The sequence below is a fragment of the Dicentrarchus labrax genome, unplaced genomic scaffold, assembly GCF_905237075.1.
Source record: "Dicentrarchus labrax unplaced genomic scaffold, dlabrax2021, whole genome shotgun sequence".
In the NCBI taxonomy this organism is placed as follows: domain Eukaryota; kingdom Metazoa; phylum Chordata; class Actinopteri; family Moronidae; genus Dicentrarchus; species Dicentrarchus labrax.
Window position 1 is genome coordinate 21069846 of NW_026136708.1, and position 25410 is coordinate 21095255.

The 25410-nt window shown below is 41.5% G+C and overlaps 1 protein-coding gene across 1 annotated transcript in view; it reads left to right on the forward strand.

Annotated features, from left to right (window-relative positions):
* The first annotated feature begins 539 nt into the window (after positions 1 to 539).
* LOC127368680 (exostosin-1) overlaps positions 540 to 25410 on the forward strand; it is a 247456-nt gene continuing 222585 nt past the window's right edge. The window contains exons 1-3 of the mRNA XM_051409759.1: positions 540 to 1469; positions 2112 to 2698; positions 4191 to 4942. Of these exons, the coding sequence (XP_051265719.1) occupies positions 2408 to 2698; positions 4191 to 4942 (1043 nt within the window). The 5' untranslated portion in view covers positions 540 to 1469; positions 2112 to 2407. The remainder of the gene's footprint in view (positions 1470 to 2111; positions 2699 to 4190; positions 4943 to 25410) is intronic.

Below are 25410 nucleotides of genomic sequence, written 5' to 3' on the forward strand. Positions count from 1 at the left end.
TATCTAATTATTATCTGATTTGCCTTTAATCTTAATTAAATAAGCTTTAATCTGGCGGATAAAAGTTAATTTGCATCCATTTCCAGAACTTTATGAGAATAAAACCTCAGATTGTTTACTGGTGTGAAAGTTTGTATCTTACTGGAGCAACAAGCTGCAGAACAGAGCCTCCTGAAATACCCAGAAGTGTTTTATTAAATCACATTTTACAATTTACTGAAGCGCATGTTTGAAGATGAAGCTCGTTAATCTTAAATCCGCATATTTCTGAATGGAGTTTGGTTCGCAAATTGAAAGCAGGGCTGACACAGGCGGTTCAGAGGTCCTCAATCCTCCGTCGGGACTTTCTTTCTGAGGACTTCGCTCTCCATTAAACCGATGCAAACCAACCTGCAGACAGAGATGCTGGATTATGTCGAGCCCCCTATCAGAGCCAACTGACGCCCCATGCATGCTCCGACCCCCCCTCCCACCCACCCCAGACTGTGCCAGCTTGCTGCTGTCTGGCTTATCAGCGCTGCTGCTGCTGATGCTGCTGCTGCTGATGCTGCTGGATGCTGCACGGTGGCGCAGCCCAGATCCAACTGAGGATTTGAGGATGGAAACGTGAGGACAGCGGGTCTGCTGGAAGCGAGTAGTCCGGAATGGAATAACCCCGAAGACCCCCAGTATTCACTCGTGGTGTCCATTTGATGCGTTACTTTCACCCCCATTGAGAGAAACCTGCCCCCCCCTCGCCCTCCGCTCAGCTCCTAATAGGATTTTATTGAAGCGCGTCCCTCCGGATCAGGTGCGCCGGCATTTCCTTAACTTACCTGGGATGATGGTTGCGGCTCGTTCTGCAGCCAGCGCACAGGTGGGAGTGTGGATTTAAATTCCCAAACTTTGGATCTTCTCTTTGTGGGATTTGTTTTTTTTTTTCTAGAGGAGGGGGGGGGTGGGGATGGCGGCTGTTGATTGGAGACCCCGCACGCGTCTTGTTTGACACATCAGCTCGTTCTGGATGGATGCTGGCGATGTTATCACGGCTGTTCTGGCACATGATCGTGTGTGCACATTCCCTCCGCGGATACCTGCCGTCCAGTCCGGGGTCTTTCCTCCAGGAAACTTTGTGACCGGGACGCGGCGGAGGATGAAGGCAGCGCAGCGTTTGTGGCTTCCCAGCGGACGCAGAGCTCAGTGACTGCTCCTCACACGTGGTTTTAATATATATTGTATATGTTTGTGGATGGATTTGTGAGCTGGAGTCTTATAGCTGGAGAATGTGTACCCAGACTGTGGAGTCCTGCTCAGGCTGGAGGGGCGAGCAGCGGATACCCCTTCCTGGGACCACAGGTGTTCCTGGTAAACAGTCAGGTCTGCACTGAGGGGAGCTGTGTCACAGAGAGGAAATTAAAGAGACTGAAAGTGTTAACAGCATCTGTATGAAGGAAGGTTTAATGGATGCAAAGTGGACCACGTGTCTCCAGGTACTGCGCTCCGGACTCTTTAACGCTGCACTGCTTTTTTATTCTGCACCTCAGGTTATATTTAAATGCTGGAATATAGTCACATACTGTGAATTAACCCTCGGAAACACTGTCAGCTGTTGGAAAAAGTTACAATTGTGTGCTGTGGATTTGCTTTAAATACAGTTGTTATTAGTAAAATGAGTCATATTGAACGAGGTAAAGATATTTATTTAAAGACAAACACATGTTTAACTGTCAGTAATCGTCAGAAGGTTTTATTATTGTGCTCACTGCAGCTAAATCATTAAACTGTCTCATTGATTTGGGCTGAAGATATAACAGCATAAAGGGAACACACCACTAATTATTCCTTTCAAAATAAGACAATTTTGTAACATATCTTCACTTTTCATTAAAACAATTCCTCCCATTTTGATGCATAAGATGTGGTTTTATTGTTCTGTTGACTCCTTCTAGAAGTTCAGCCTGAGGAAAATGCATTTATCTGACTTTTCTGAATGTTAATTAGAGTCAAAATGGAGGAACAGATAGAGGAGACATAACCTTTATCAGCTGTTGTCTGTAAGTTAGTTTTCTGTAAGACTTATTCAAGACTTTATTTAATTAAATGTGTAAGTTTCTATTTCTTTTATCTTTCAGTGACTCCAAATCCCAAAATGCCGAGCTGTGGATAGAGAGGCTTCCCCCTGGGTCGAGTTGACCTGTGTCTACCTCCCTGCACCTCCTCTCTGTCATTTCCTAGTTCCTCATCCTCCCTCTATCCTCCCCTTACTCTTTCTCCTTTTTCAAATCTTCTTCCTCTCTTCCCTGCACTACTATCAGCCTCTCACCCCCCCCTCCCCCCCCTTTCCTCCTCTCCTCTCTCCCTCCCCTGGTTCTACCTTTCCCCCCCAAACCCATCACCACGTCCTCCTCTCCCTCCCCCCACAGCACACATGCAGGCCAAGAAGCGGTACCTGCTCGTGTCTGTGGGGGCCGGTCTTCTCTTCCTCGTCTACCTGTGGGGTCTGCAAATCGGGGAGTTCCAGCAGCAGCCGTACCAGTATCACCAGTTTCCCCAGTACCCCCAATACCACCAGCAGGAATACCAGTACTACCACCAGAGCCAGGAGGTGTACCAGCCCCAGCCCCAGCCCCTGCCCCAGAGAAGCCCGTCCAGACCCCCCAGGCACTGGCCGGAGTCGACCCAGCTGCTGGAGCCGTACCTGGAGGGGGGAGAGCAAGAGGTAGACTGAACCAAACTAAAAAAACAGACGTGGAGGGATCCTGCTTCAGTATAGAAACTCCTTCAGAAGCAGTTGTGGAGAAATATTAAGATACAACAATATAAAAATACTTAATCACAGCTGTACAAAGAAAAGTATTATAAGTTCTCATTATGCAGCAGGTTCCTTTCTTATATAATGTAAGTCTTTTAAAACAACACTCACTTGTTCTACTGTTGTCGGGGCGGTGGACTCACCGTGACGCTCAGTGTGCTGACTACAAAATAAAGAAATGAATAATGACGATTCGGCATGCAGACTGACTATAATGCTAATTTGATGTATATTTTCTGAAATTTTCTGACCTGAAGTTGATAATATTTTGCAGCCTTGCTTCAGTGGTGATGGCAAGAATAGTCCCCTATCACCTCACCCCCATGCACAGATCATACATCAATTGTAGCCCAAGTCTATAGTTAATGCATAATCCATGATGATGAAGATATAGAAAGGTGCAAGTATTTCCATTACTAACGTCATACTTAACAAAAAAAAATGTAAACAGAAGAACATTTTTTCATTTTAAATGATCTTTGTTGTTTGGGGGCAGCAGTTTGAGATCCCTGGGCTCTCCAACTGTACAGTAACTCCAGTAAATATGTTCTTAAAATCCATGGTTTTAAATTTGGGTTAAAGATAAATGATGAGTTCTGCAGCTTGTTTAATTGCTTTTGGGGAGCGACTGCAATCCAGGGGGCTCATGAGTAATCAAACAGATATAGAAATGCTAGGAAAAAAAAGTCACCAGAAATCCTGTCAGGTGTTATTAGTTCTCTCACACTGATCTAAAGAATGCATATGACTCACTCAGTGACAGTGTGGAGAAAGCCTTAGGATTAAACAGTGGTATAACAGATCAGTGGTTCCCAACCTGGAAGTTGGGACCCCCACTACGTGTCGCCAAAGCTTCACAGGGGGTTGCAAGGAGTTTTTGATTTTAAGGGGTGTAAGAAAGCTTTAAAAATATACACAGTATGCCTATATATCAGCATTATGTTAAAATCTGTGAAAAAAATTTAATTAAATAGTTATTTGAATGTTTTTTTTGATTATTATTAACACCACGCTATATTCACAGAGCCTTCAATCTCTGATAAACAGCCGCGTCCTACGTTAGAAAAGTACAAAAGAGCTAATAGAAACGTCAAGGAGAAGACAAAAAGACATCTATGTATATATGATTATTAAAAATTTAGAAAAGGCATCTTACATGCAGAGAACTGTATAAAAAGTTCTTAAAATTATCAGAAAAACTCATCTCTGATCAATATTCACAGGAAATAATCTGCTCAACATTCATCCAAATCTCTGGTTTTAAACTCTATGATCAGAATCAGAATCAGAAATACTTTAATAATCCCAGGGATGATGATAGAAAAGTTGTCCCTTTGGAGCCAGTGTAATGGATGTGATGGATGTATTTTGTCCTAACTGTCTGTGTCTGTGTGTCCAGGAGGACAGCCCTCAGCTCCAGCACCAGCACACCTCACCTCGGGAACGTCGTGCGATCCGCGACAACATCTACAAGAACAAGCGCTGCCGCATGGAAACCTGCTTCGACTTTGCTCGCTGCCAGTCGGGCTTCAGGGTTTACATCTACCCTCCACAGAGAGGGGACGAGATCTCCGAGACCTACCAGAAGATCCTGTCGTCCATCGAGGAGTCCCGCTTCCACACCACAGACCCTTCGCGGGCCTGTCTGTTCATTCTCGCCGTGGACACGTTGGACAGGGACCAGCTCTCGGCCCAGTTCGTCCAGAACGTCCGGCTCCGCATCCAGAGTCTGCCGACGTGGAACGATGGAAGGAACCACCTCATATTCAATCTCTACTCTGGCACCTGGCCGGACTACACAGAGGATCTGGGCTTCGAGGTGGGCCAGGCCATGCTCGCCAAGGCCAGCGCAGACGTGGTCAACTTCAGACCCCACTTTGATATCTCCATCCCTCTATTCTCCAAGGATCACCCGCCGAAAGGAGGGGGCATAGGTTACCTGACGCTCAACGACGCACCGCCCTCCAGGAAGTACCTGCTGGTTTTCAAAGGGAAGCGATACCTAACAGGCATCGGTTCAGAGACCAGGAACGCTCTGTATCACATCCACAACGGGGAAGATATTATTCTGCTGACCACATGCAAACACGGCAAAGACTGGGAGAAACACAAGGACTCTCGCTGTGGCAGAGATAATGAAGAATACTCAAAGTAAGACATGCTTTTTGATCTCTCATCTTGTTTACGCTGCTTCTGGGTGTGCTTTTATGTCCATTTGAAAAGAGCATCAGCGCTTTGAAGATCTATCAATTAAGAGGATTTATTAGTGGCTTCATACAGCCCACGTTCACAGTCTTTGCTGGTCTTTCTGTCACTGCAGAGTTGGTCTGTTCTGGTTTGTCATCCTGCACAGACAGCCTGTGTTTTAGCAGACATTAGCACCGTGGCAGTTATCTCATTATCGGCTCTGATTTGCTGTTGGTTATTTCAAATGCAGCGTGTTTGTGCATCATTACCCCACAAGTGCTCGTTGGGTTTGTGTGCAGGGACGTTACTGCTGTCGATCGTTACAAATGCGGTTCGTTGGCTGAAAACTCTCCTGCCTGAGAGTGTTACTCGCCACTGTGCACGAAGCTCCTCTGTTTGGATGAAACAGGTTGGACGCTTTCATGTGCATATTTCCCAATTGTCAGGGGAGTTGAGCTTCACTGTTGCTGTGCTCCTGAGACAAAATGCTACGAAATCGCGAGTGTGTGTTGGTGCTGGAGTGTGTGTATATAGCGTATGTGTGTGTGTGTGTGTGTGTGAGAGAGAGAGAGAGGAGTGGGAGAGCAGGAAGGCGACGACTGTTGAGGGAAGGAAAGTTTTGTCAGCTCAGCAGTTGGTCGAGAGGAAAGTGATCCGAGTTGAGAAGAAGAGTTCACCTTTTGAACATTTTAGCGAGAGCTGGCGGCTGAAAGGAGAGGATCCATTGCATGTGGAGTGAAATGAGAACAACATTCTCAACTCCTCTCGCTTTTTCCTATACATGTTCACCCGAGAGTCATCTGTTGCATATTTTAGGTTTAGATATTGGCGAGACCCAAAGGAAAACCGCCGTAGATCCAAGATCCTGCTACTGAGATTTTACAGTGAGCGCCTGCATAGGGTCTAGTCTGGCTCCGTTCCAGCACATTATATCTTAAATTAAACAACGAATTTGAGGTTAAACTGCTGACTTTCAGCTTTAACTGTGTTTGAGAGGGTTCACATCCATATCAGATTAACAGTGTGAGTCCCAAACGTATTTACGGACAAGGCAACAAAAGGTTTTTTAGGGTAAAACAGTTCAGAGTGCCTGAAACAAGCAAGACTTACAGGCCTGGCAGAGCATCACTGGGGAAGATAGCAGTTTTCTGAGGGTTGGAGACTTCAGACAATCCTGGGTTTCCCTCAGGAAACTAGTGGGAGAGCTGTGGCTCTGTATTCTTTTAGAAAGTTCCCAATAAACAGTTAAATATGAATCCAGCTGAACAATATCTAACTTTAAACTCACTTGTTCTGGTATCCGTATTGGATAAAAGATGTTTCCAGTCAGTGTGAAACATTTGTAGTATCAGATAATGACATACATACATCAATAATTTACACCTGATCCATGATTATAAAGATGCAGAAAAATAGAAACGCATGGCAAAAATAGCATATTGTCAATATTTATATGGTTATTATGATTTATTCCAGAGGCCACTTGGTCAGTTTACATTGTATATAGACTCACCTGCACTTCTGACCTTATCCTTAAGGTCAGTAGTATGCCTGTGTATGCCTTCTAACATTGTCATTCTTGTATTTTTATGTATCAAAATGAATTATCCTCATGTACTCCGGTTTGTACACTCCCTTGCCTTAAATTGGCCCTTTAAGAAAAATAAAGTGTTTTGAATCGAACCAAAGAATCTCATACAAAGAATTTTGGTGCATAACGGGGAGATGAGAATAGAGAAAAAACACGTCCTGCAAGAGTCAAGAATAATAATATGGTATAATGTAGTGGGTGATTCAGCTCTAATGTTTCCTTGTAAAAACTCATCAGGTAAAGAAAGTCACATTATTATGTGAGAAAAAGAAAATATGAATTCATTCGTCAATCATTGTCTTTCTTCCTCGACATTGTGACGTGCTGCTCTGATTAATTATCGCAAATTATATTTCATTAGTGTGATCATATATTCTGAGCAGTCGAGCGCTGTGTTTTCTGGCATTGTTACATTTTCGGTAAAAACATTTTTGTCCTTGTAAGAAGGGGATCATTTCCTCTGCTGTTCATCTGACGGGGACGTACAGTCTAAGGACTCAGACTCGAGTCACAAATTGGACTTGACAAAATCAAACAAGACAACTTGGATTTTAACTTTAACACCTTTGCCTTTTAAAGGTAGCAAACTTTCACATTTTTTATAAAAGTGATTTCTGGAGCAGATCATGTGTGGGGGAAATGAAAAACTAATTGATTTGGTATCAGTCATTAAATTGTAATTCAGTTTGTGAACTAACAAGCAAATGTTTCTCTGATTAATTTGTGTCCCTGTGGTGGAGAGGCATATCTGACTGCTGTGTTGGGACTAAGTTTGTCTAAAACTATCCACACAAAATGACTTTAAATCCACCAACAAATCACAAATACAATTCAGTAAATATATAATTTCATGTCATGCATGTAACACCCCAAATCCCATTAAAATTCATGGGAGTAAAATACACATGGACATCCATCAATAAACTGCAAAAAATTCCAATTTATGCTGCAGTTTTCAAAGAAGTTTTAGAAGCACAAAAGCCAAATGATAGAAACAGGTGACAAACACCAAGTCTGAGTGAATCTTGTAAGAGTGAAGACCACAATGTCTAAAATATAGTAATTGAAAAGCTTATTCATTAATTCATTTGTTGTGTTAAACAGAGGAACCCAAAAGCAGAACACAAACTCTGTGAGCATGATTACCAAAACAGGGCTTTATTGCAAACTAGTTAGAGGATGAGACGGCGAGGTGATGGCGAGGAGAAGCTCTGGCTGGCGGCGGTGAGGGGAGAACGGCTGAGATCCGGGCAGAGTGGATTGGAGGGTTGAGGCAGGGTGGCTGAGCAGAAGTTGAATCGTTGAAGCGGAGAGTGTGGCAGATGAGGCAGGCTGGAGTGCAGGTGATGATCCTGAGGAAAAACAAGGTTAAAGTAACCAAGAAGAAGAAAAAAGACATCATAAATTTCACTAGCCGGCCGAGAGAGTTGCTACCAAACAGGCTGAAACAACAATCTGGCGGAAAGTGGATGAAGAACCGGGGTTGAGATATTGCAGGGCTGGCAGGTGTGAGCAGTCAGACAGGTGAGCAGGAGAGACAGACAGGAACACCAGGGAGGGGAAAAACACCAGAAACACTGGGAATTACTAAAGTATGGTACTGATAATCACACCATTCCCAACTTAACCCCAACCTGGTAACAGGGTGACTGGACGTCCCAGTTTGTGTGTCAGTCAACCTGCACACACGTAGGTGAAGTGTATTCAGAAGGAATTTGATGGAAACTACCACAACGAAAAGCAGCTACAACAAAGACTGAAACTACTTATGATAAATGATCATTTGGTTGAGGACCCCCAAGGAGTTTCCAGAGGGTCCCCAGAAAATTGAGGAATACTGTGTACTAATTTGAGTATTATGTCATTGACTAGAGGTTATCCCAATGAGAGAATGTATCCGCGGCCTGATGTGCATCAATTTGAGGGTCCTTGACGGCAAATAGTAGACAACAATCAGACTGAAGGAATGAGTGAAGGACGAAAGTTTGTTCCTGCTGCCGAACAAGCCGAAAGTCATCCGTCTGTAAACAACGCAGCTTCACAATCTTCTGAATCTGGAGGTTGTGAGTGAGAAAGCCTTGTTGTGTGTTCGCTGCCGTCTGTTTTACACACAGCCCATCGATACAGACATCACCCGGTGCAGGCGAGGGGGGATCCTACACAGCCAGGCTCCCTGATGGGAACAGAAACCGGCGAGGATCTTGAAGCCTCGGGCGGTCGATAATTGCCCTCCAATTGAATTAAGCTGTGAATGAGGGGGATAGATAGAGATCTCACCTCCCACTGAGCGGAGCCGGATTGAACTTGGGCTGTTTTACTGTATATAACAGATAACAGCCGGCTTCACCAATTAGAGCCTCGCCATCTCAAGTATCTTAAGTGTCTCTGTGAAGAATGTTTGATACCTGAGGCTGGCTCAATTTACAGAACGGCAGATTAAACCCTTAATTCAGATCGCTGTCACGTCTTTCATGATAGCTTTCATGGTCCAATGAGAGGAGGGAAGAAGAAAGAGTGCAGATGATGGTCAAACATGATGAGAGGCGTCCCGTTGACTGCACAGTAAAATCCACAAACATCTTTTTCCTCTCTGCTCATCAGCTTCCTCTCTTCCTTCCTTTCCTTCCTTCTCTCCTTCCATGCTTTTGACTTTGCTCACAGGTCCTCGCGGCCATGCTGAAACACATATTAAATATTGCTATGTTTCCTGTAACTGACACAAAAGTACTGAATGCATTTGAATATGTTTTTATGAACGACTGAAGCGAATAAAGTGGATTTCCAGATCTTGCCCTGTCATCAGGGGTGTTTCTAGACTGCATTATCCTTCCCTCTTCCACTCCGCACTGGCTTTAAAAGGCTAGTAATGCTGGCTTTTTAAAGGAGTCCATTGACCTCTGACCTCTAGATATCTGAATGAAAATGGTTGTATTTTTACCCTCAAGTCTCCCCTTTGCAGACAGACCTGCTTTGTGCTAATCCCATGCAGTTTGGAGGGAAACAAGCTTTTTTTGCCTGTGGTATAAATGTGTTATTCAAGACATGCCCCTACTTCCCAGTGTGAAAAAGGTCCAATCTAGAGCCAGTGTTTGGGTTGTCGGCTCTACTGTAGAAACACGGTGCAACAGGGTGGACTCCGTAGACCCTCTGTAGATATAAACGTCTCATTCTAAGGGAGGAAAAACACAGCGACTCCTATATTCAGGTGATTATACACTAATGAACACAAGACTATGAATATTTCATTCCATTTCTACTAATAGATCCTCCCAAATGTTACACACTGGACCTTTAAGCAAATGTGTTTCCATCACTAATTGTTTTATAATAAGCGAGTAAAGACATTGAATGAATTAGTTATAATGTGCTCTTTCCAGTCTAATTTGATGCGTCCCAGAATGCAGAGAAATACACAGCTGCTGTCACATCTGTGGATGTTTGGCAGCTGCAGAATTCAATATGTATGACGGGAGAAAAGGGTCTGACAGTATTAATTAAAATGTCAGCTGTGGTCATGTGGGTGGCCGGCGCTGTTGATGTGTAGTAGAGGAAGTGGAGTGTGTGTGTGTGTGTGTGTGTGTGTGTGTGTGTGTGTGTGTGTGTGTGTGTGTGGTGTGTCAGTGGGCTTTTTAGATTTTCTTTTTTGTTATTTCTTCCCAGCCTTGTTGAGAGATGTTCTATTAAAGAACATCAAAAGTCAATGTCCTCTCTCCTTGTTGCCGCTTATCTCCCTCCCTCCCTGTCTCATCCTCCTCTCTTCACCTTCATCTCTCTTATTCTTCTCCTCCTCATCCTCTCCTCCTTCTTCCTTCCACGCTCTTATTTTTTCCTTATCTGTCCTCACTCTCCTCGCCTCTTCCTCTTTTTTTCTCCCCCCTCCTCCACTCCCTCTCGTCTGCCGAGCTAAACTGAACCGTGGAAAAGGTTTTACCGCTGTCTCAGTGCATCTTTAATGCAAGTCATGATGAAGAGCACCATGAGGAATAATAACAGAGCCAGCCAGGTTTAGAGAGAGAGAGAGAGAGAGAGAAAGACAGAGAGAGAGACAGACAGAGAGAGACAGACAGAGAGAGACAGAGAGAGAGAGACAGACAGAGAGAGACAGAGAGAGAGACAGAGAGAGAGAGAGAGACAGAGAGAGAGAGAGAGAGAGAGAGAGAGAGAGACAGACAGAGAGAGACAGAGAGAGAGACAGAGACAGAAAGAGGGTGAGACAGAGAGAGAGAGAGAGAGAGAGAGAGAGAGAGAGAGAAGACAGACAGAGAGAGACAGAGACAGAAAGAAGGCGAGACAGGGAGAGAGAGACAGAGAGAGAGAGAGAGAGAGAGAGAGAAATTCAGGACATCAGAAACTTTGATGTGTGACCGATATAACAACCTAATTAAAGAAACAAAAAGCTGAATCTGGTTGTCTGTGGAAATAAACATCAGCAGGAGACAGAAATAAACTCTGAAGGTCTTTTAGTGTATTTAAGATTAGGAATGTCTGTAGAATATAAAATATAAAATTATCCCCTACATAGACCATATTTCTATTGATTTCTCCCATTGTCCTCCACTGAATCAAAGAAAAAAGAATGGATCACCGTTGGGCAGTAACTCATTACTAGTAATAATGTTACTTTCCCCAGTAACTAGCAGTGTAACTAATTACTAATACAAACAAATAATTAGTTACAATATTACTTTTCTTGGTACCCCCCACTGATCCAACAATCTGATCACATTTTGGGAAGAAAAGTAATATAACTAGTAGTTTAACTAATTACTTATGGCAGGGAGTAATATATAAAGTAATAATATTACTTTTGAAAAGAGTAATGAGTAATACATTTAATTTTTTGAGTAACTAGCCCAACACTGCTACAGATAAATGGAGCCATATGTTCAGATTTGTGATTTGGGGCTACATTTAAACACTAAAATCTTATTTGTACGCATTAAAACAAGGTGTGTTAATTAATTAATGATAATATATATAATTGAGATATATTTATATCAATTAAAATATTTAAGGCAGTTAAGACAAAAATCTCACCAAGGTTCGTTTTGTAGGTTAGCTTTCAGTTGCATCACATGATCTGAAGGAAAAGGAAAGGAGGAAGTTGACCGAGTCCTACTCAACTGCTATTGGAGCAAAAAGGGGCGGGACTTAGGAAGGATAAATAAGTATCATTAGTAACGCCTGTGTTTACCCTACTGCTGTGAAAAAGTTCTTTTTTTCCTATTTATTTGGAAGCGAAAGTGCAGAAAATATTTTCAAAATGAAAATTAGAACTTAAATTCTTTTTTAAAAGACATTTAATCCAAAATGACTTCACAGAAACGCTTTACTTTTGTGTGCAGGCGTCTCTGAAATGATTAAATCAGCATGTTCCTCCTTGGATATCCAACAGCTAGAAGAACCTGAAAGAAATAAATTGCAAATGGACAGACCTTCTTTGGACTCTGGCCAATGAACAGGTAATAGGTAGGGATGCCAAAGCACCGTGAAACCAGATAAGTTAATTTCTGTCTGAGTTTGCTACTTAAAAATTCCGTTTCAACTATTTTTTTAAGTTAAAACTCAAGGAACCAGTATCGGGTTTTGCGTCCAATATGGTGCTCGTGTACTCACTTGTAATCATGAAACTACTCTGATACCACACATGAAACTCATAAATCTGGACAAACAGTACTCGTGTCTTATTTCCTCTCCTACACCAATAACAGATGAGTTTTTAACGGATCTTTAAGAGTTTCTTCGGGGCCTTTAAGTGCCTGTAGATTTCTCAGCAGCTGAACTCGTCAATACATTGAAGGTTTCTGCCAAGGCTGGTTGGAGGGTAAAAGGAAGCTCTATCGATCAGGCTGGACCTGACCACAGCAGCCAATCAGCAGATGAATAGAGGTTAATGGCCCTTCTTGGCGTGTGAAAGCCAAACATAGATTGGCATTTAGTGTGACGAGGCCTTGGCATTTATTTTAGTGGAGACTCTCTCTGTCTTAACAGCAAAAAGAAGTTAATGTATCAAAGGCTAAAGCAGTCAATGTGAAGATCACAAACCAGGAAACATTTGTCAGATTGATTGAATTAACTTTTTCTCTCTGCTGGCAGAACTGCACAGAATAAATGGGATTCAATACATCTCAGACTACGTGTGTTAAAGGTCCAGTGTGTAACATTCAGGATTTGAAGGACCCTTTTCTATCATTGAGTAAACTGACGACCTCTGAGTGACTGTCTGTATTTCAGGAGGTTTGTGCAAAGAGAACTATTTTGAGATGAATTTTTATACAATCCTCTTTCTGTTTTATGTATTTTTTTTAATCATTTTTAACGATCATAGAGACTTAATAAGCCTCTCTTTTGACAGATTGAGTGTTTTCTTCTCATTGGTCTATCAGCTTTTTGGTTGTTTGAACATTTCTAATGCAGGATGTTTATCAGAGAGTGAAGGCTCTGTAAATATAGTTTGTGCAAGTTTAGATATTTAATAATAATCTTAGCAATTGAAATAACAATTTAATGTAGTTCTCTTCACAAACTCTACTGTGGACATTTTTTAACCCCTTAAAATCAACAAGGCCTCGTGTTTTTATTACACTGTAAAAGCATTTCCTCAGAAAATGAGTCAGTGGAACAAACTGGAATTAAATTGTACGTACTTAAAATACTGTACACATTTAAGTTCACTCAAAACAGGCTGCTTCAACAATTTATTTTTGAGTTGAGTTTAATTCATGTGAACGTTAATTGGTTCTTTTAAGATGTGTCATCAGGATTTCCAGCGTAGCTCAATTCAACTCAATTCAGTTTTATATGTATAGCGCCAATTCATAACAGAAGTTATCTCAGTACACTTTTCAAATAGAGCAGGTCTAGACCGAACTCCTTATAACATTATTTACAGAGACCCAACAGTACCACCATGAGCAAGCCCTTGGCGACAAGGGCAAGGAAAAACTGCCTGTTAAAAGGAAGAAACCTAGGACAGATCCTTCGGCTCTTGGTGGGCGGTCGTCTGACTCGACCAGTTGGGGTGAGAGAGAGAGAGAGACAGAGAGAGAGACACAGAGACAGAGAGAGAGAGAGAGAGAGAGAGAGACAGACAGACAGACAGACAGACAGACAGACAGGCACAGCAACAACAGTAGCAACAACTAATAGTAGTGACTGATGATGATGAACATGAGTAGTGAGTTTTTAGTGGGAATAAGTTGTACTGTTGTTGCATATTGGAGAACTGTAAACTTTTTTATATATATATATAATATTAAAAATAACAGCACACACTGGAAGAACAATCTTGTCGTCTGGGAAAACAACGTGATGCTATGCTGTCTGTCTGCAGAAAGAATGTCATTTTCTGCAGCCGTATGAAATGTTGCCAGCCTCCTCACTCAGCCCTACATCACTCACTCTCCTAGTGCACCCACAAAATGATCCGGGAACACAATTCAACTCAATCACAGTTCTCTTCTCCCCCTCCACCGCCGTCTCATTTCCACCTCTCTGCCCACTGCACTCTAATTTCTCTGTTGTCGTCTTCCTCTCTCCTCTCTCTCCATCCATTTGTTTGCCGAGAGCTGACGATCAGTTGAGTCGAAGTAAAGGTGCGCGGGTCGTTCCAGGATGGTTGCCATCCATCCTCGCTGAGAGAGACAGAGAGGACGGGAATTAGAGAGGCGGTAAAATAGTAGAAACGCCGCGTGGCAGGATGGATTGCAGTGTGAATCCATCACGTTCTCGCACACAGACCGCTGTGTACTCCCTAATAAAAGGACAGAGGAGAGGTAGGTTTATCAGAGAGCAACAAGGAAGTGTTGTTTGTCTCTTTTGAGCAAAAAGCAAATAGATGGCGATTGGGTTTCTCAAACGTTTCCAGACAAACAGAAGATCCCAAACATACAGGAGTTATATCCATCTTTTTCTCTGTTGTAGTTCCAGGGCAATTTTAGTTGTTGTTGGTTTAGTATTGAGTTGTTTTTGCATCGCAGCTCCTTTCAGAAAGCACTTCTCTGCTTTATCCTCCACCCGGCAACCCGTCAGTGAAACCGTTTCCCGTTATGGGCTGCAGGGGAAACATTACAATGTTACACTCCAGTACAAATCTGAGGTTTGATTTTGATTGATCTTTAAATACATATATATATCTATATATATCTATCTATGTATATATATAGATATATATATCATATTGTAAATGTTCAGTCAATGGCCCCGGTTTTTATTTGCTTTTCTATCAATAAACTCAACCTGTTCAGAAAAGATGGGAAATACAATCAGGTTGTTTATTTAAACGAGTATGAATATCTCTTCTATCGAATAATATATCAGTTAATAATAGAAATAATAATAATACATTTTGTTTTATGGCACTCAAGGTCACCTTTCATCATTAAACAGCAACACAATCGACAAAAATCCGTAACAGATTCTAGTTTCTGTAAAATGAAATGAACGGCTGATTTGTGGAGAATCTAACTGATCTAGATGTGTAGCATGTTAACATTTATAGGCGATCGAAGCAGCTTAGCGCTCGCTCAAGCCCTTTTCTGATCCCCATTTTGTACACACAGTGACTCAGTTTCATAGAGGAAAAAGTATTTATTGATTGAACAGCAGTTGCAGTCACTGAGATCCAGTGTTGAACTCTGGCGCAGTAAACAGAAACCGACCTGATTTTCGGAAAGCGGAGGAATTGGCAGTTGAACAGTTGCGATTTGAGCGACGCAGTGTTTTATGGGATGTGATAAAGTGACGTTAAACAACATGCTGTTAAAGTGAGTTAATTATGCTGCTGTGTTAGTTTTTATCTGAACTTTAGATTCACTGCAGCGCGTTGTCATTGCGGCGAGGTCAAGATCAGGTCGAGGTCTGGTGTTAAACATGAGTTGGTTATCGTTAAGGTTAGGGCGAGTCTGCAGAGAATCAATATAAGTCAATGCAGTGTCCTCGTAACAGTGTGTGTGTGTGTGTGTGTGTGTGTGTGTGTGTGTGTGTGTGTGTGTGTGTGCTGCACAGATAAACATACATCAAATCACCGGGTTTAAGATAAAATTGTGAAATTAATCATCTGTATAAATGTGTACAAGTGTGTGAGTTTACCAGCTCGTGCACTACAACTTTGCCCCACTGTGTACTATCAGTTGTCATTAGCCTAAGGCGCACACACACACACACACACACACACACACCTGCAGTCCTAACCAGTGAGAGTTGAGTCTCATTGCAATTAATTTGTTTTTAGCAGCTACATTTATTCTACTTTTCTCTGAGCTGAGCTCCAGAAACACCGCCTGCAGTGACAATCCGCCCAGGATCCCCCGACTGTGCCCAAGTGTCCTTGAGCAGAACACAAAATAGCCGCCAGCTCCAGCAGGTTCTGTTCGACTGACCTCTCCACCTTCCTGCAGAGGACGGGGTGATGATTCCTCACGAGGGTGATTTAAAGATCTCATTATTATTAGTTTGCACAAATTCACAGATGTCCCAGAAAACAAATACAAGAAGAATTGTTGTATTTTTCTGCTTTTTATTAATTTAACACGACCATGAAATGGAAATGAAGAACATTAGAGAGCCTCTTGTTTTAGTTGTAGAATTTATATTACCTGGAACAACAGGTAAGAATATGTTTATTGGGATTTTACATATCACAGTCAATAAAGCTCCAACCCCCTCCCCCAGACATCCCCTTTATTCGTACAGAAAGCATGATAAAATATGGATAACAATATAATTAAAGATAATAGTACTAATATCACACAGGTGATACTGACAATAATAATAATCCACTAAACCAGCAGCAGCAAGACTGTAACTTCATAAAATTCTAGTTCTGATGACAAACTGTAAGCAAAGATCTTACTTACAAATACTGACAATAAAGTATTTATCCATAAAAAAACAACTGAACTAACAATAAAACAATAAAAAAACCTATAAAAAACATATGATCCCATAAACAAATCTGCTGTTTGTCCATATTATTGTCCCAGATGAGAAAAATCTCTCCTTTACACACACATGCACACACATGCACACACACACACACACACACACACACACACACACACACACACACACACACACACACACACACACACACACACACACACACTCTGGCATTGTGTGATCTGCTTAATTAAAAAAACGTAGTGTGTAGATCAGGAGAATCTAAGCGTGAACCACCAACATGCAACAGCTTCTTGTTAATGCTGACAGACGCACATATATAAATACACAGTGTGTTTACACATACACACACACACACGCACACACACACACACACACACACACACACACACACACACACACACACACAAACAGCACCGGAGGGAGGCGACTGTTTAATAGTTTCAGTATCGCCGCCATAAGCTCTTCTCGCTCCATAACTCTGTCAGCGGGGATTTACAGCTCATTGGCGCTCATTATGAAAATGTGATATTGCACTTCAAACCCCTCCGGCTATTCTTGGCCTATGGACTTCTGCAGTGTCATGGTTTAGAGAGACGGAGGGGAAACACAGCCAACAGCCTCCTCCTCCTCCTCCTCCTCCTCCTCCTGCAGGTCCAGAGATGTGGAGACACTCACATCACTTAGTCCTGCTTTACATGCAGGAAACGAGCTTCTACATTGTTTCGATGCTGTAACACAGATCACATCACATACAGCAGTGGTATTAATAACTGAGAGCACATACAGCATGTAGCTGTTAGGCCATCGATGTGAGGAAGAGGACAGAGCGGGTCTCCTGATCAATAGTAAATAGTAAAAGCAGCGGGGGTCTCGCTGGTGTGTGTAAACAACGCTTTGCTGGTTGGTGAGCTCAGTAGCTCGATGCATGACGACTGAAAGGGAGGAAATGTATTTATATGTGGAATTAATATGGATGAGCAGCGGAGGAGTAAGAGCGACTTCTGTGGTCATTCTGGTCCTATAGGAACTGCAGTTCTTCTAATGGCCACTAGAGGCTGGCTCCAGCAGTGAGTCAGTCTCCATAAGGCCCCATAATAAAACATGTTTCCAGCCTGGTACAAAAAAGTTTCAGTCTCTGTAGAAATGATTAAAATAAGTTTTTAGAAGTTTTTTTTAGATTTTAAGAAGAGTTATTTCAACAAAACATTCGAGGTCAGAGAAACAGTTTAAGAGTTAAACGATCAAATTTGACTTAAAACCGCATAGCTTTTAATTTGTTTGTTTTTTAATTTTGGCTTGAAAAAAAAAATTGATAATATTACTGATTATTATTTTTATATTATAGACAAACAGGTCGGACTGGAGCCATCTCGTTGTTGCACTGCAGGATCTCCATGTTGCTCCTTATTGATCTGTTTCTCTCTCCTTCTCCTCCTCCTCTCCATCCTCTTCCTCCTTTTCTCTTTCCTTCTTCTCACCTCCGTCTACATTTCCTTGTATTTTCCTCCTCTTCCCATTTTCTTTCCCTTCCTCCTCTCCCTCTCATTTCCTCTCTCCTCCATTCTCCTTGTTTCAATTTCTTTCTTTTTCTCTCCTTTCCCCATGTCCCCTGATTTCCCTATACTTGTATTTCCTCCTTTCCTCTCCTCATTCATCTTCTCCTTACCTTGTTTCCTCTTCTTTTCATTTCTGTTTTTCCCTTTTCCTCTTTGTTCGTTTCCTCTCTCGCCCTCCTTTTCATTTCCTCTTCCTCTCCTCCTCACCTGGTTTTCCCCTGTTCATTTTTGCTCCTTTCCTCCTTACCTTTATTTTCCTTTCATCGCTCCCCTTTTCCTCTGCTCGTTACCTCGCCTCCTCCTCCTTTTCATTCCTCTTCCTCTCCTGTCTTCAGTCTTCTTCTCAGCTCGTTTCCTCATCTTTTCATTGCTTCCTTTTCCTCTCTTCTCCTCATTTCCTTACCTCCATTCCTTTTGTTTTCCTCCTCTCCTCTCCTCTCCTCTCCTCCAGCTTCCCTTTCCACCTCTTCCTCTATTTCCTCCTCTTATTTCTTCTGTCCATCACTTTTTCCTCCCTTCCTGTACTCTCCCTTCCTCCATTCACTCCTTTCATTCCCATCTCCAGTCACTTACCTGCTCATTTGTTATTTTCCGTCCTCGCACCCCTCGCTCTCTGTCGCAGTGTGCGGTCCGGTGCCGGTCTTGTAGCGTGACGGCGGGTTGAGAGCGGGTCATTTCAAGGTTGGGATCAGAACCATAACAGGGCCGTGTGATGATAATGTGTGTGTGTGTGTGTGTGCGTGTGTGTGTGTGTGTGTGTGTCTGCTTCATGCCTGTTAGTTCATCCTTACATGCTGAGAGTTTGATGTGCCTGAGGCGAGAGCTGCCTGCACACACACACACTCACACACCTAAACACACACACACAACACACACACACACACACACACACACACACACACACACACACACACCACTCACACCCCTACACACACACACACACACACACACACACACACACACACACACACACACACTCACACACACAGTCATAAATATAGAGCAGAAATAGCCTCAGGGTTGGTGAGGTGAAAATGGTACGAGGCCCTTTGACTCCTGGCAGCAGAATTGTAACAAACCATTTCTATGTCTGGTCTTGTCTATATGTGATATAAGTGCTCTGTGTGTGTGTGTGTGTGTGTGTGTGTGTGTGTGTGTGCCACTCACACTGACCTCTTTAGAATATCTCCACGTGTTGTGTTTAGATACGCTTCCTCTGCTCTATATTATTAATAATGGATCTTTTAGCTGTTACCTATTAATTTTGATGCCCCAGTGGCCCAGTTTCTCTCTTTTTTTGTGTGTTGTGACCAATTAAAAAAAAACAAAAAAACATTTTTCTTAACACAAGAAGACGAGGGCATAAAAGCGACACTTTTCACTGACATCGACTACGCCACACACAAGTAGTTTATTCAGATTGGAGAAAGATGAGATATGAGGGGTTGTGTGTGGTGGGATGAGAAAGCCATCCATCCTCTGCCCTCGGTCTCTAGTTTGTGGTTGCACAGTTTCAAGAGGCTGTAATCATCCTAGAGGTCACAATTAAGGATGCATGATGTGAATTTTGTTGAAGCCGGCACAATAACCGATAATTACCTGCTTCACATGGCTGATACCGATAAGATAACGTCATCAAAAAAAAGGTTGGAGCAGTTAGGAACCAGGAGGGTTGAGACTGAGGCTTCATCACCCCCCCCGGTTCCAATAATGCAATAAAAAGAAGAATTAGATGGAAGTATTGACACACTGGAACACCCGGTGGAGAGCTGTGCAAACAGGCTCTGGAGCTTTCTTCCTGACCTTACAGAGAAAGCAGGATGTATAATACAAACACACGTTCCCACTGGAAAATTAACAAAATGTGCACATATCTCTGTCATAGACCTCTTAAGGTAAAACCTGCAAATGCTGCAAGCTGTGAAAAAAAGATACAAACACACAGACCCACCAACACTGTGTCAAAAATAAATGTATTTCATTTTCAATATTGTCAACATTTTGTTATAGTTCACCTATTTTGAACAGAAGATATGAGAGAAATGTATTAATTCGTAGGGGTGTTCCATTTTACTTTCGCCCTGATCTGAACCTGCAGTAACAGGATTTTAAGGCCACTAGGGGGCAGCAGAAACAAGTTCTAAACACCACATTGACATATCATCACCTTTTAAAGTAATATGGTGAATAAGCACACTTATTTAACCTCTTACCATGTATGTAAAATCACCTAAAAACGCCTACCATACACAACATTTACCCAAAGTAAATTAAAAGCTGTTCTTCAACCATTTGCAGTATATGCATCCAACATGGCGGCATGTAAACATGGCAACGGCCCGCATCCGGGCTAAAGGTTAGACATCCTGCAGTTACAGAGAAACATTATTATTCATTTAGAGTTAAGTTAATCCATTATTCACTCTCTTTTAGCTTTGTTTTTGGTCTTTACCAACTCCTGAGGGGAAATATCTGCCTCTTAACCTGTTAAATGCTCCACTATGTTCACCAGTGAGTCATTAAATGTGTCTGTACAGTGTTTTTTACAGCTTTTATGCTGAAAACAACTCGAGAGATGAGACCAAACCAACCAAAATTATGAAGTTGGAGCCAGACATCTGCAGATTCAGCTGCTAATTCTCTCTGGTTAATCAGCTCGAGCGACACCTTTCACAATGTCACTGACACTGTTATTCCAAAAAGTTTTGTCTTTATGTATAAGAAGCATCTGCCGATCCAATACTTTATCTAAATGACACCGCTGCGTACTACAGCTACAGCCTGAAAATGGAGAGTATTCTCACTGCTGACGTTTTGACACATCACAGGAGGAAAAGCACAGGTGGAATCAGTAAGTGCAGTAACAAGTGTTCGTAGGTGAGCTGGTTGCAGGGTGCAGGTACCGGTGCTGGCTCACCTGCATTCTTACTGCAACACTAACTGAAACTGAGCCGTCGTTAATGAAATGTTCTTCTGCTGCTATGACGAGTCAAAAGGTGGGTGTCACAGTTCAGCCGCACGTATAAAAAATACAGGCTGAGCTAAAGGAGAGTTGCAACACCAGCAGGCTGAGGGAGATGAAACCAGCGTACGCACTACACCATGACTTTCTCTTACGGGTGGGGTGGGGGGCTTGACTGATTGACTCGCAGGATGCTGACCACAGAACAGAAATGAAAAATGACGTTTCGGTGAGCAGACTGAGCGGGAACAGAAAGTATTTCTTCTGATCTTTGAGTTACAGCGAGTGAAGTTTATACCACGACGCTGCCGGTGTATCTTTAGTGAATTACATCATCCTACTGCGTGAATCATAAGTAAGTAATATCAGTAAATATCAGTAATAGCACAACCTTATGCATGATCCATGATGATGAAGATACAGAAAGATAGAAGTGCATGGGGAGAACAGCGTATTGTTAATATTTTAAAGCCCCCCCAAAAAAAAAAAAAAAAAATCATTTAACAGATCATGCTTTCAGGGAACTCATGACTTATTAAGAGGAGCCAAGTTCCCTCTGGCTCCCCTGTAGCTCACACACTGGACGAAACACACTTACAGACGAGTATAGACCTGATGATGTTAATAGGTTAAAAAAGATGGGAAGTAACAAAGTACACATACTCTTTGCTGGTATCTGTATAATACTTTACTTCCTTGATTTAAGTAGAAGTAAGTTAAATAGTTATTGTTAAGGTAACTTGGGTAAATTCAGTTAATTTAAGTTACACTCATATGCAGCATTTCTCCAAACTTATTTAAAATGTGTGAACAGAATTTATCTGAATAAGTCACTTAAATGCTTCTTCTTTACATATGTTACTACCAAGATTAAATTTACTCAGTTTTCTTCCATTAAAGCAAATTATTACTTTACCTGTCAAAACAGCTGACGTGTTTTTTTTTTTTCTGTGACAAACATAAAAATCTGATGATGATATAAAAACAAAAACTGTAAAATCTGTTATAATGACATAAAGCCAACTTTAAGAGAACTTTAAGAAAATGAGTCAATGGAAAAAACTTAAATTATATCATCAAAACTTACTTACAAAATACTGCACACATTTAAGTTGCTTCAACAATTAATTTTTGAGTTGGGTTTAATTTATGTGAATGAAGATTAATATATGTTAACTTACTTCTTTTATTTAGATGTGTTGTCAGGATTTACAGTGGAGAAGTTTCAGTTTGCTCAGAAACAGAGAAACCAAGAAATACTTTATACATTTATAGTTTGACCTTTCAGATCCTGTACCTTTTTCTTTTTTAGAAGATGATTTAATTCTTCTATTTCTACTCTACTATCTGTAATTCTACCTGAGTAAAGAATGTCTGCACCTTTGTGACCTCTGGTAAAAAACCAAGCTTAAGACGTTAAATGTGATGTCCAATTTCCATTTTTATGACAAACATGATACACGAGCTAAGTGGAGAAAAGGACAAGGTGAGACATAATGAACAGAAGAAAAAATAATAATCAATGCACAGAATACTTTGTTTGGCTTTAATCGAAGCAACTCCAAGAGAAACAGCCCGATATTGCTTTATTTGCATCAGGATTTATTGTACAATCCGTTTCAGTTTTGCTCTATGTGCTCTGTTGACTGTCTCATAAAAGTAAAGTATTCCTGTCGCTGGTTGTGTGCTGCTGTGTTGGCAGATATAACCTGTTCTGGTAATTGACTTGTGTTATTTTTAATGGAGCCATATGTTGTTCCTGCTGACTGCGGCACACTCAAACACATCACACACACACACACACACACACACACACACACACACACACACACACACACACACACACACACACACACACACAACTGTGCTGCTGCTGTTTGACACCTTGTCAAGATTTCCTCTGGATATTTTGTGTCGGTGGCTAATTCTCAGACTGAAGTTCTGCAGCACAACTTTTGATTTCTTCTCTATTTGTCATCAGACTGTTCACAGGAAAGAAATTAATAAAGAGAGAGAGGGAGAGGCGTGCTGATATTACACAACAGCAACAAATAAATAAACATGAGGTTCACAGCTTATGTGTATATATATAAATATGTATAATTGTGTCTGAACATAATGTGGACATTATAAGATTCAGTAATGTAATAGTGTATTCATTGGAGGGTCAGATGGTATTACATTATACAGATATTATTATTATATATGTGAAATGAGGACTAGATCTGGAAGATCAAACAGATGGTTGCAACCAAGTGACACATCATTGTGCAATATATTGTAAAAATATTGAGCACTGGGCATCGTAAGTCGACAGCTTGTAGCATTTGTGGGTTTTAAATTCCACAAACATACAAATGTTTCTGACAGAATTGTGTTGCTACATGAGAATATGCATACATATTTGTTTTTTACTGTGCTTGTTCTGCGATGTAGGCTGTATTTTCAAATGTCCTTTATGTCTCAAGAAAAAGGAAATAAAAAAATGGTCACACCACGAAGGAAAAATGCTAAATTTATTTTAAATTACATTTCAGTTATAATCATAGTTTAAGTATTTTCGATTGAAATTGTTTAGTATTTTAAAAGTATTATGTGTTTTTAAATCAATTTATCAATATATAAAAAAATTTTAAGGTTATTTTTAGTCACTATAATAACAAAATTTAAAAGAAACATAATAAAAATAATAAAATAAATTCTCTTTTCTCAAACCTTTTCTGTCTGCCAAAAGGAGGAAAGAATTTGGGAATCTCTTGTCTCATTTTTAGGTTATGAACATAGGTAATGGTTTACTAACTCCATTCATAGGAGAGGAAGTAATATACACCGATTAGCCACTGACAGTGAATAACACTGATTATCCGGTTATCAGGGCTCCTGTCAGTGGGGGGGGGGGTATACGGTATCAGGCAGTAAGGGAACATTTTGTCCTCAGCGTTGACGTGTCAGAAGCAGGAAATGGGCAGTGTGAGGATTTGTACGTGGGGAGTAAAGGCTGGCCCGCGTTGTCCGATCCAACAGATGAGCTACTGTAAGGTGTCAGAACACACGGAGTATCACCGTCTGTTGGTATGAGGCTGTATAACATTATGACCACCAGGGTGCTCAGGTGGTCATAAGGTTACGGCTGATCGGTGTAATTGTAAACTCACGGGTCACTTTAAAAGAACAGTGCATTTTAATTATGAGGAAATGAAGACAGTGTTCATTGATCAGTACAGTTCCAGTTGATTAATCCCAATTAATTGTCTGTGTAATCTAATGAGTCATTTGGTCAGCAGAACATTAGTTTACACACAAACACACAGTTCAACATGTATTCTTAAGTTACTATATCATTGTTATAGTAAATCAGTGTGAAATTACAGCTGTTTACTGTCACCTGACAGTAGTTAATCCAGCATATTACTGTAATTTAGCGATATGCTCCTGTAGAATTACTGTATTTAACCGTAACTTCACATTAATGTCACTCGTCTGGGTTTAAATGAAGTAATGATCTCGCGGTTTCAACTGGATACCAACAACTGCTTATAAACTCAACTAAACTAATCAAAAAAACACATTATTATCAGGAAATTACAGATTCATTAATTTCAGAAAAAAGGAATAAACACACAACGTCTGCAGTAAGTTAAACATAAAATAAGTTCAACACAGGCTTCTCCAACCTTCTGCCAGGAATGTAAAGTTAACCAGAAGCCACAAAAATCCTTTCTTCACAAATCTCAAAGTGAAAACATGTCAGTGAAAACTTGTGGAAGCGTTTGTGGTAAATTTTCTGGCATTTGTTTTGAAAGCGAACGTGTGAATCCCAGTCTTCTCCCTGTTCTCGGAGCCCGGCGTGTCTATGATGTGATGACAGCAGTTTGTCTTTCTACTAACTTCTGTTTTTAGTCGTGACCTGCTTTGTGTGCATTTGCGTGCGCAGACACCAGTGTGTGTGTGTGTGTGTGTGCGTGTGTGTGTTTACGTGCGAGCATGCATGCACGCCATCGCCACCGTCTCCTGTGACCCTGTCTGCTATCTGCTGACAGCCTCCTTGTTGTTTTGTTTATTTCACGTCGCCGTGTATTTGTTCCATATGCATATGCATGAGCAAACACACAAACACACTAATGCAATTTTCCCTCCCCAGCACAAGTGATGACACATTCTCCTTTGAGTGCCATGGCTGCCGATTGGAAACTCAGGCACACTCTCAGAAGTAAGCGTTCAAAGTCGTTTCTGTTTGTAAACGCTGAAGGCGAATTGGCTACGGCCGCTTCTCAGACGCTCCGTGTCAAAGCTGTTGGAGGGCTGGAGAATAAGAAAGCAGTTTAATCGAAAGTCTAATCTCCATTCTTATTACCTCCTACTTCTCTTTCTAACTGTGTGTGTGTGTGTGTCTCAGATGTGCTCTGACAGCTCAGAGGGG